The following is an 11,364-nucleotide window of genomic DNA, read 5'->3' as shown; positions in this document are numbered from 1 at the left end:
TACTTACAAAACATTTATTAAAATGTTGAAAATGCAATTATGTGATTTCCCTCCGCAAACATTAGGGAAACTCTCATATTACCTATTATAATAAACATATTCAAACTCAGTTAAAATACACAATCCCAAACAAATACAAACAACATCTAACTTATAAATCAGAAAGCCTTGTAAAAGTACATCCATATATATACGAAATATGCAGCAAAACGTCAGCAAACATCAGATTTTGCCGACCTTGTGAATGGTATATTTGTTTCCTTTTAGAATGGGAAATTCACAAGATAAAGGTCAGGCGAAAGAACGAATTTATGTCACTTATACTTCATCATGTCCTGTTAGATGTCAAAAGTTGGACCACCAGAAATCCGCTCTCTGCTGGCTTTTCCACATGACTGTCACTGCTGGAGATCTGTCTTCGTACACTTAGATGAGCCAGCGCAGTAACACGAAGTAACACGGCACACAAAACAATGGGCTGGTTTTAAGTCGTGTAGAGTTGGAATTATACAAGTCAAGCTTTTGTATTGAATGAACGGAGGTTTTCACTGGACAGGATATTTTAACTGTCTCAATGCTGAAGAAAATACGAATGGCACGTACCACCGACGAGTTCAATTCGTCTCTCGTCCTATGTTGCACTCTCCTTGTCTTTCGCGCAGGGAAGGACTTCGATTTTAAATCGGTTATGGCTACGCGTTCGGTTCTAAAAGACATTTAATTTAGAGACTATCAATTCTGCATGATGTTATTCTAATTTCCCAACACAGTACGTTTATCAAAGTGTTTGACAACTGGGATGAAGCCAGTGCCCCTCCAAGTCAGACGTTTCCGTTTAGTTAATTCTATGTCCGCTTCAATCACTTTTATCATATTTCTTCACTCCATCAAATTTTGCGTATGTCGATTCACAACTACAATAATTTCATCGCAACAATATTCATCTGTGGATTTAAGACATTTGTATTTTTGAGATGAAACGAAATGAAAAACAATAAATTCATGATTTGAAACAGTTTTGGATGAATTTGTGACTTTGTTAATTGTAGTGATATTTCCCACATGTATGAAATGTATGATAGACTGGTCAACTACCGCAGAATAATAATCATAACATTAGTCATGTGTGGATGCAAAATGTTAAACTTTCATACACACAAAAGAATCCAATCAAGTAGAAAAACAACACAATCACTTCATTACATTCTTGTAAAAAAAACCAAACATAACCCAAAACAGACTGTAGACAGACAACTTATACGTCCGCCTCATTCACGACAATTACATTTGACAGTTTAAATAAGTAACACTTACATGTTTACACAATGTCATGTTTATTTTATTGTCTAATTCAAGGCGTCACAAATAAGTGACTTCTTGGTGTCAGTCATGTTGATATCTGCCCCACTTATCACCTTCATGTAGACTGTGCAGTCTTGTTGCAGCGCAACGCCAAACACAGGAAGAAGGGACTCCCTCCACTTAACGTTCACCTTGGCTAAAACAACCTGTCTGTCGAGGTCGATGAAGGCGAGTCTCCCCCTCCTCACATCCAGCACAACGCCATAGTGGAGGTCGCTCCATGTACCGGGTGCGTCAGACATTGTGTTCCTGTAACAGTTCCCCGTCCACCCCTGCTGCCACACCCTTGTACAGAGACTCCCCGGGTGTGTGATACATTTCCATACACTGACACACCAGGAGCGGTGCTGCTGACAAACACTCCAGTCACTGTCAACCTGACTCTCCTCCCCGACACCCACCTCAAGGACAAAATACTTCCAGTCTCGACCCACCACACCCACCCTAGAGTGTGTCTCCCAGTATCGTGGTGTGTGTGGAGCGTAGGTGACAGAAGGGGGCAATGGACGAAGGGAGATGGGGGTGGAGGCACATGTACCCTGATATTTCCGTAACCTGCCGCTGTGTGTGAGTTGTACGGCGGGCGGCACGTTGAGCAGCTGATCGACTGAAGTTACGTGGCACCTGTCTGTGTTGGCTCGAACAGCATCCAGTTGTAATTTAGGACCTGGAAATATACATTTTGTTTACGGTTTAACAAATTTCCGGACTTCAGACAACAAATTAGTGACGTTATTGTCAACCTCGTTTTTGTGTTTACAAAACAGCCCATAGAATGATCGGCCGCCATTTTCGTCTATTTATAAATTGTATCACTACTGTCACTAAATGCACATAATCATGCTGTGAAAATATGTGTATGTGTATTCTAAATGTCTGTCATACATTTCCGTACTGACGGACTCAGTTGAAACACAACACAAAATGACTGTATTAAACAAATTTACTAACGTTAGGAAACCTGTCGTTATGTTACGTTTCATCCGACGGCCGTATGAACAACGTTTGAAATCTACGCATCATCGGGCTGTCAGATTTACACACGTTTAAAAGGGTGTTAAAATAAACGAACATTGTTTTCATGAGTTTTCTAGCATGTGTAACATATGTAATTAACGTGACTGTAGCACATGCATTTCAACATATTTGAAATTTCGTATGACCAGGGTTAGGTTTCTTATATGTTAAAAACAATCGTACATAGTTGGTAATGGGTAAATATAGTGTTGCAAGATTGATACTACTTAAACATGCATTTTAATGGTTCTCTACATTCCGTGCTGTGGACAATATGACATGAAAAATAAAGGGACATGTACAGTGACGGCCACAAACATTGCAGGAAACGTCTGTGGCTGAGGGTCACACTGTCGCACATGACGATCCAGTTCGTCCCACAAATGTTCCTAATGGCTACACTTGTTGAGTAATGACCCAAGGCATATGTTCAGGGGCTTTTAAGGGAGTTTCTTCTCCCTCTATATATAGTTTACCTGGTGATATAGGACTGTACACTCCGTGCTCAATACAATATTATTACGGCATGAAAAATAAAGGGACATATACAGTGACATTATTTTCCATTCTTACGTTTTCCAAAATAATGAAATGTAAACTCACCAAACTGTTGGGGTGGTGCTGCATCCTTAGCGGCCTCAGGAAGCTTCAACTTGAAACAAAAGGAAATATTTCAATGTCGCAACCCAAGACTCATAAAACAGTAGGTTTGTTTCACGTCTAACATTTAAGCATAAGTTCAATATGAACACCACGTGCACACAGGTGTCAAAGTTTATTACGTAGGAGACTATGCAACTTAGATACACATGCTTATTAAGAAGTACTTACACGCTTGTCTGAGTTCTTCGGGTCGGGTAGATGGATGTCATCCGTCTGTGTACCTCTGTCTGTAAAATAACCCAAAACTGGTACAAATCTATCCGTTTATGTCTCAAAGTTTTTTGATAGGAAAAACAGAACGAGCATCAGCTCACCATCTTAAGTTACATTGCATAAAGGGTCAAGAGAAACATCTACAAGGTATTATTTTTTCTAACACAGCCAAACGAAAAAAGCTTGATAGTATAATAGGAAAAGCTTAACAAATATACAACTCCAAAAAAGAAACGCATAGCTGAAAATTGTTATCAATGTATAAACTTAAGGTTCAGTAATACAGGGCTGTCATGAAGAAAACCTAAGTGAACATTAACGGCCCAATGCTGCAAGAAACTGTACGTCACAAATGACGAGTGTTCCAAGGACAAGGTCACAGAGCAGTCAGTATCTTGTGTGACCACCATTAGCATCAATGGTAACTTGACATCGGCGTCCCACAGACTGGACTACATTCCGGATGAAGTGCTTGGTAATGAGTTGGTACTCTACCCTCAAGGCCACAAACATTGCAGGAAACGTCTGTGGCTGAGGGTCACACTGTCGCACATGACGATCCAGTTCGTCCCACAAATGTTCCTAATGGCTACACTTGTTGAGTAATGACCCAAGGCATATGTTCAGGGGCTTTTAAGGGAGTTTCTTCTCCCTCTATATATAGTTTACCTGGTGATATAGGACTGTACACTCCGTGCTCAATACAATATTATTACGGCATGAAAAATAAAGGGACATATACAGTGACGTTATTTTCCATTCTTACGTTTTCCAAAATAATGAAAAGTAACCTCACCAAACTGTTGGAGTGGTGCTGGATCCTTAGCGGCCTCAGGAAGCTTCAACTTGAAACAAAAGGAAATATTTCAATGTCGCAACCCAAGACTCATAAAACAGTAGGCTTGTTTCACGTCTAACATTCAAGCATAAGTTCAATATGAACACCACGTGCACACAGGTGTCAATGTTTATTACGTAGGAGACTATGCAACTTAGATACACATGCTTGTTAAAAAGTACTTACAGGCATGTGTGAGTTCTTCGGGTCGGGTAGATGGATGTCATCCGTCTGTGTACCTCTGTCTGTAAAATAACCCAAAACTGGTACAAATCCATCCGTTTATGTTTCACTGATTTTTGTGAGAAAATACAAAACGAGCATCAGCTCACCATCCTAAAGCTACATTGCATAAAGGGTCAAGAGAAACATCTATAAGGTTTTACTTTTTCTAACACAGCCAAATGACAAAAAGCTTGATAGTATAATAGAAAATGGTAAACAAATAAAATATGTATGATATATTTCTCGAGGAAGAAGACAATACCTGTCAGTGTGTCTTCATCAGATGCAGATTCTTCTTTAGCGAGAGACCTCAGAGAGAACTCAGAAATGTGGACTTTCAGTTTCTCCAGTCCTCTCGTATTGAAGGCTGTTGCTGGTGAACGGTGCAGTTTTGGTGGAACTGATCGGAGGTGGGTCTTCATTGTTTCTTGAATGGAACTCTCCAGTGTCAGAAAGTCCGAGTTTGAAGCATATCTGAGCACAGTTTTGATGTAATCTAAGGTCCACTTGCATCGTCCACTCTCGCCTTCAGACGTGACTTGTTTCAGTGCGTATATTTGACAGTTCCTCCTTCGTCTGATTGTCAAGATCGATGATCAGCTCCTTCTCTCTTTGATCGAGTTGTGTCCTCAGAGAATGGAAAGTGTGGTGGATGGTCTCCTTCAGAGCACTGCTTGCCTCCTGTGTGTCATTCATGGCTTTGCTGATGCTCTTCAGGTATGCTTGGTGAGAAGTATGATGTGCAGTCACGGTCTTCCCATGTTGTTCTATCCGTCCTTTAGCAGCATCGGCAGCTACTACTACATCCCCAACGTCGTGCTCAGCGTGGTCGCCAAGTCTGCATTTGGCACAGATTAAAATGTTGCAGTTCTTGTCAAAATATTCCAGAGGATAACGCTTATGAAGCTTACAAACTGGTTCAGCCTGTATGTTTCCTGGTGCTGTTTCCTCGATGGTTTCAACAACATGTGGTCTGGTAGGTTTAAAACTGCTGTGCATGTTCTGACAGTATTCACAGAGGAACTCTTCACACTCCTGACACCAACACACAGCCTGGTTGCCATCATCTTCGTTTGTACAGAGAAGCTCTGTAGGGCGATATTTGGCTGTGAGGTGGAATATTTCCTTCTGTCTCACTGCATCCTTCTGGAGACTTGTGTCTGTGACGTTAATCTCCTTCTGACATGCGGAACATGATATCACACCACCAGCGGCAGGTGTCACACATGTCTCACACACGGCATGAAGACAGGGCAGTAGGTAAGGGGTGGGGCCCTTCAGGGTAAACAGCTGCTGACAGACAGTACATTTGGGGAAGTCATCCATTCTGAAACAAAATGATCACATCACATTACATTCAAAAATACGAACGTATTATCTAGACAGGCATACTGATTCCAAGATATGTGTGGTGAAATTAAGTCCATTAATAGGATCAAGGATGAACTTCAGTCCCCAAGCGTATTACACCACATTGTCAAAGAGGAAAAAAGAAGCAATCTTAGACGCGGATTGGAGCAAGAGAAGAAGGATGGGGTGGTAGGGGCAATGTGTGTGGGTGAGGCGGATTGGAGCAAGAGAAGAAGGATGGGGTGGTAGGGGCAATGTGTGTGGGTGAGGCGGATTGGAGCAAGAGAAGAAGGATGGGGTGGTAGGGGCAATGTGTGTGGGTGAGGCGGATTGGAGCAAGAGAAGAGGGATGGGGTGGTAGGGGCAAAGTGTGCGGTTGAGGCGGATTGGAGCAAGAGAGGGAGAGACAGGTTCCTGTAGGACAGCGAGAATGAGAGATTGGAAGGAGGGGACGTAGGTACCTGTAGCACAGACAGTGGAAAGGCTGAGGGGAGGGAGAGACAGGTACGGGTAGGAGAGACAGCAGGGGGTGAAGGAGAGGCAGGTACATGTATTGTGGACAACAGGGTAGGAGCGAGAGTCAGGTACATGTATTGTGGACAGTAGGATAGGAGGGAGCGACAGGTACATGCATTGTGGACAACAGGGTAGGACGGAGCGGCAGGTACATGTGTTGTGGACAACAGAGTAGTAGGGAGTGGCAGGTACATGTATTGTGGACAACGGGGTAGGACAAAGCGGCAGGTACATGTATTGTGGAGAGTAGGGTAGGAGGGAGTGGCAGGTACATGTGCTGTGGAGAGTAGGGTAGGAGGGAGTGGCAGGTACATGTATTGTGGACAACAGGGTAGGAGTTGACCATTTATCAGCCCGCAACTTCCTGGATCTATAAACTCGACTACACACAGACGCTGAATGTAAAGATCTGTCTCACCGATCCCTTGCACAGTTACGTATTTAAGATAGCAAGTTCTGCATGTCACGTGACTTCCTGGATCTATAAACTCGACTACACACAGACGCTGAATGTACAGATCTGTCTTACCGATCCCTTGCACAGTTACATATTTAAGATAACAAGTTCTGCATGTCACGTGACGACGATAACGCCCACTTCATGCACTACAGTTGACGACAATGTACACCTGAATGTCGTTTGCTGTCATGTCTGGAACCTTCCAGTTTGATCCTTAGAAAGAGATGGAATCTGTCTAACCCAAATATTTGACACTAAACGCTCTGATTCACTGTCATAGCGTTAGGGGTTCCTGTCTGTAGGTACATTATAACATGCATCACTCAAAAGACACAACGAGGAGTGGGGTGTGATGTGTGAGTGACAATGAAGGGTTCACGTTTTTGCCCTGACGTCTGACTGGGAAATCTTAAATCAAGGTCAACATAGACGTTACATACACTACGATGTCTGGAACCCTCCAGCTTGATCCTTAGAAAGAGACCAATCCAAATATTTGGCACTAAATTCACTGATTCACTGTCACAGCGTCAGGTAGAGTAGTCCTCGTTTGTAAGTTCAAACTTACATGCATCATGCACAACACACAACGAGGAGTGGGGTCTGATGTGGGAGTGACAATGAAGGGTTTACTTGTTTGCCCTGACGTCTGATTGGCAAAACTTAAATCAAGGTCCACATAGACATTACATACACTATGATACTCTAGTGTGTATTTCGCTGATTTACACTGCAAATATATCTTTTTGCAGACACCTTAATCGGAACATGTGGCGACGGTGCAACACACACCTACCTGGAGGTTCGTCTTCCTTGTTGTACAGGTGATATGCAAGTGCCCCGTGATGGTGACGTAAAGACTGTCACACGACCTGTCAACACAAAGTCCATGCACTGTTGGGAGATAACTTGCCTGCACATCTGCACATCTGCAGGTGCAGTGGGGTACCCAAGTGTCTAAAGCGTTTGCTCGTCACGCCGAAGATCCTAATAGCTGGAATATTGCTGAGTGCGGGGTAAAACTAAACTCACTCACTCACCGAAGATCCGGGTTAGATGCTCCATATGACATCAGTGTGTGGGGCCCATTTCTGGGTTTATTATTGCTAAACTCACTCCCATCTGTACTTGCCACCAGGAAGTGGCGACATGATGACGTTGACCTCACTCCTCCAGCTCACTCCTGTAATCTGGATCTGAAGCTACTTAGAAGTAAGTAACGTTTGTCAGATATGTAGATACAGTCCTCACGAACAGGGCTGGTATTGATTACACAACAGAGCATGAGAATGAAATACAACAATAATTTACTTTAACAAATATTCATTCAAAGTCATGATTTTAGAGATACAAACAAAAACACTTGTCAGATTTACTGACATCAACTAAAATTTGACCTTCGCAGCAAACAACAGCTACATAACAAACACATGTTAGTCATCCCATTTTGAAATTATAGTTGTAAAACAGAAGTTCAAGATTTATGTCACACATTCCTCGAACGTTGTACTCGGGTGATGAATCATTATTACAGTCATTTCTGGGCTATAAAAACTTCCCGTTATTCCAGTTATAACAATAATGTGTGTTGAAAATATTTTTTAACCTGCTAACTTAGCATGTTCACGGATATACTGAATTGCAACCTATGAAGTATTTCCGTGGTACATATACTGTATTCACCTATATTGCCCAGATTGGCATATTCACAGGTTTCCACATCAGGATGTGCCATGACTGAATTACTCCGTCAAGCAACAGACCAGTCACACCACACACTAGTCGTCTCTATCTAGCAGGGCCAACAACGACGACGTACAGAGCTGCAAGTCGACGTACAGAGCTGTATATGGACGTACAGAGCTTCCTCCCCTCTCCATGCTGTTGTCTCTCCATTTACATTTTGAACGTTTCAACAGAGTAGGTATCTTGAATGACGTCTGCTTTCGCTCATTTTGCTGTAAGTGACTCCCGCCAAACCATGGTATATCTGTTGACCGCCCTGTCACTTGTGGGGCTGGTATTCATGATTTTCTTGTTTGTAAAAGTAATCATCCACGCATCAATAGACACATAACTACTTAACGAACACATCTGATCAGATTATTCAAGTAATTCATTCAGACAGACGAGTGTTATTCAATAGTTTCGCCCCAATGGCAACAACTGTAGTTGATTAATGACAACTATTGGTCACAGGACATGAGATAATGGTTTGTACGCGTGATTTAAGAATGGGCATAAAATGTTTGATGAAAATGACAAAAGAATTGATGATATCAGCATCATTAGAATTAAGTAGTCGTTTGTGGGCATCAATAGTACATTTCACATACTTATCTCGGCAGGCAGGAAAAACACTTCACAGACTAATCATGTATAAAATTCTTCAGTTTTACCAGCAGAACAATAAAACCGTGATGAATCTTCCAATGTATTATTATCTTTTCTAAAACGTTGTATTTTAACGCGGTTAAGAGATTCTTATTATAAAAAATAACTCAAAAACCTTCCTGACAAAGGACCTTTTCATATCGATGCAGTTTGTCAGCAAAATGACAACCTCTTTGAAACAAACTTACCAAACACCTCCTCGGTCTCGGGGCCATTCTGGAGACTGGGAATAAACGAAACCTTTTGAGGGCCACAACAAAAGAATAGCTTAGGACGAGTTATTTCCCCTATAGCATACACTGCAGCCTCAACAGATTTTGAACAAATACTGGTCGCCCAATTCTGTCAGGCAAAGCAAGGTCGACCCACTAAGAGCCGAGCTCTTTTTGAAATTATTGGTCAGTTTCAGTTTGCTAAACTCACTTTACCCCTTTCACTAATTCTAACGCAGAGATAGCTCCATGCATTTCACAACAGTTATCATTACAATAGAGATCAGATGGTGGTAATGGGATAATGCGCTTTCTAGAGAATAAAGAGTTCAGAGTTTGGTTGGGATAATCCCGGGAAGTAGAATTTTGTTGTTTCAGTATAGTCTCCTTGATGCTGTGCCGGTGGTGTTATAAGGGATGAAGTCACTGGGTGTGGTGAAATTCTGAACTGTGCTGCGGAATACAACTTCAGTTTGAGTTTAGCTCACTGAGAATGTAATACATTTTGCACAGTGTGTGTGTGGAAAAAATGTCGTTTTAAGTAATTAAGACACTGACAGTCTACAAAATGTTGAAACGAAATATGTCATTTGTACCAGACTGTGAGTGAATCTCATAATTCAGTTTGTTATATAAACGTACACGCTATAAGGATGTTGGAAATGACAGTTTTCGTCACCATGTTCCACAATGCCAGTGATGGCACACAATCAAACTACACGTGTCTTTCTACTTCTCATGGTTGAAGATACCTAGGTGCAAATATACAAGAGGAAAGGGGGAGACTGGATCTCATGGAGCATCCCAACCTGTTCGAGATGGCCAAGCTCTTGGTTGATGCACAAGGACTGAACCAAGCAAAGACAACCCCCAAAAGAAGTACAGAGAACTGGAGAGACGATTGGACACCTCGAAGTTCCCGGTGTCAAATAATGACCTGACATTGATGCAGAACCTTGGTAGTATTAATGTTCTGTTCTGTAAAGCTGCTATGCTCTTGTTTCCGTTGTATTTTAGTGCTATAAATTATGTGTGTAAAATGTATCATAATGTTAGATTATATATGGTATGTTATCTTATTTAAAGAGAGCAATCAACTTCACGTTAGCAATACGATTTATGTTCAAATTAAAAGTTTCGTATTTAGTGCTATAAAACATTCAGGTATGTATTATGCTTTATGTATGTGATTTGTCATGTACATAATATAAGTTTCTGTCCCAATGAATGCTCAAATAAAAATAACATTTACAGCGTGATCCTTGCTCGGTTAAGTAACGGTGAACATTTTAGCATTAACTGTGCTGTTGTAAAAGAAAGGACTGCCCATTGTCTAGAACAAGTCGACCTGAACGACATACCCCTCCAAACCGACCGCTTTGTTGTATACACCCATCCAAAGGTCGGACTTATGGGACCTAAGCATATTAACGCCTTGGTCGGCTGAGAGATGTTTATACTATCGACCACTGGATTGGATCGAATGTCACTATGAAATAACTAGAATAATGTTTAATATCAACATTTTAACGAAATGCAGTCGTTTAGAAACTGAGTTTGCAGAATGTGTTTTTTTTATAATTATTGCTCGAGGAATGAAGAATGCCATTACCAAATTTCATTTATTGAACAAAACTGACTTTAAATCCGACAATAGCTGTTCTTATTTTCTACTGTATCGTGTGTCAATGTCTAAATGTTGGATTACATAGCTCAATGTTATTGCGCCTACAACGGACAGTACTTGTGACGTCTTACTGTCGGTCTGCATTTCCTTGCTTATGATAAAATCCTCTTTCTTGTCAGTCGTTGGTCGAATGTCAGTAACAATCTGTGGGTGTTGTGAAATGTCAGGACATTACTTCTATTGATTACAGCTTGGAAATAATTTGTGCTGACATAATTCATGTCGAAAATAATCTTTTAAATACTTTGAAAAAAAAAGAAAAGGACAGCACTTCCTGGTTTTAATGCCAGCATGCTCAGGTCGGGGTTTATTTTTTTGTACGATTTTCATGACGACTGTGAAATTTTGTTGATAATTATAAATTTTCACAAAAAAGTCGGTTTTGATCAAAGGGAGTAAGTGAGTGATTTTAGCTTTCGCTGCGTTT

The 11,364-nt window shown here is 41.3% G+C and overlaps 2 protein-coding genes across 2 annotated transcripts; both read right to left on the bottom strand.

Annotated features, from left to right (window-relative positions):
* Positions 1-5,645, bottom strand: LOC137282526 (uncharacterized). Its single transcript, XM_067814284.1, has 6 exons — positions 4,581-5,645; positions 4,280-4,338; positions 4,052-4,100; positions 3,211-3,269; positions 2,983-3,031; positions 1-2,029 (listed from the first exon to the last, which is right to left on the bottom strand). Exons 1-6 carry the CDS (start codon positions 4,738-4,740, stop codon positions 1,347-1,349), a joined length of 1,059 nt encoding a protein of 352 aa, XP_067670385.1. The 5' UTR covers positions 4,741-5,645; the 3' UTR covers positions 1-1,346.
* Positions 4,847-5,644, bottom strand: LOC137282527 (E3 ubiquitin-protein ligase TRIM33-like). The gene has a single exon (XM_067814285.1). The coding sequence runs from the start codon at positions 5,642-5,644 to the stop codon at positions 4,847-4,849; it is 798 nt and encodes a 265-aa protein (XP_067670386.1).
* Positions 5,646-11,364: the final 5,719 nt, after the last annotated feature.

This window comes from Haliotis asinina, chromosome 4, assembly GCF_037392515.1.
Source record: "Haliotis asinina isolate JCU_RB_2024 chromosome 4, JCU_Hal_asi_v2, whole genome shotgun sequence".
In the NCBI taxonomy this organism is placed as follows: domain Eukaryota; kingdom Metazoa; phylum Mollusca; class Gastropoda; order Lepetellida; family Haliotidae; genus Haliotis; species Haliotis asinina.
The sequence above is the reverse complement of the archived record's forward strand: the minus strand, read 5'-3'. Positions and strand labels throughout refer to the sequence as shown.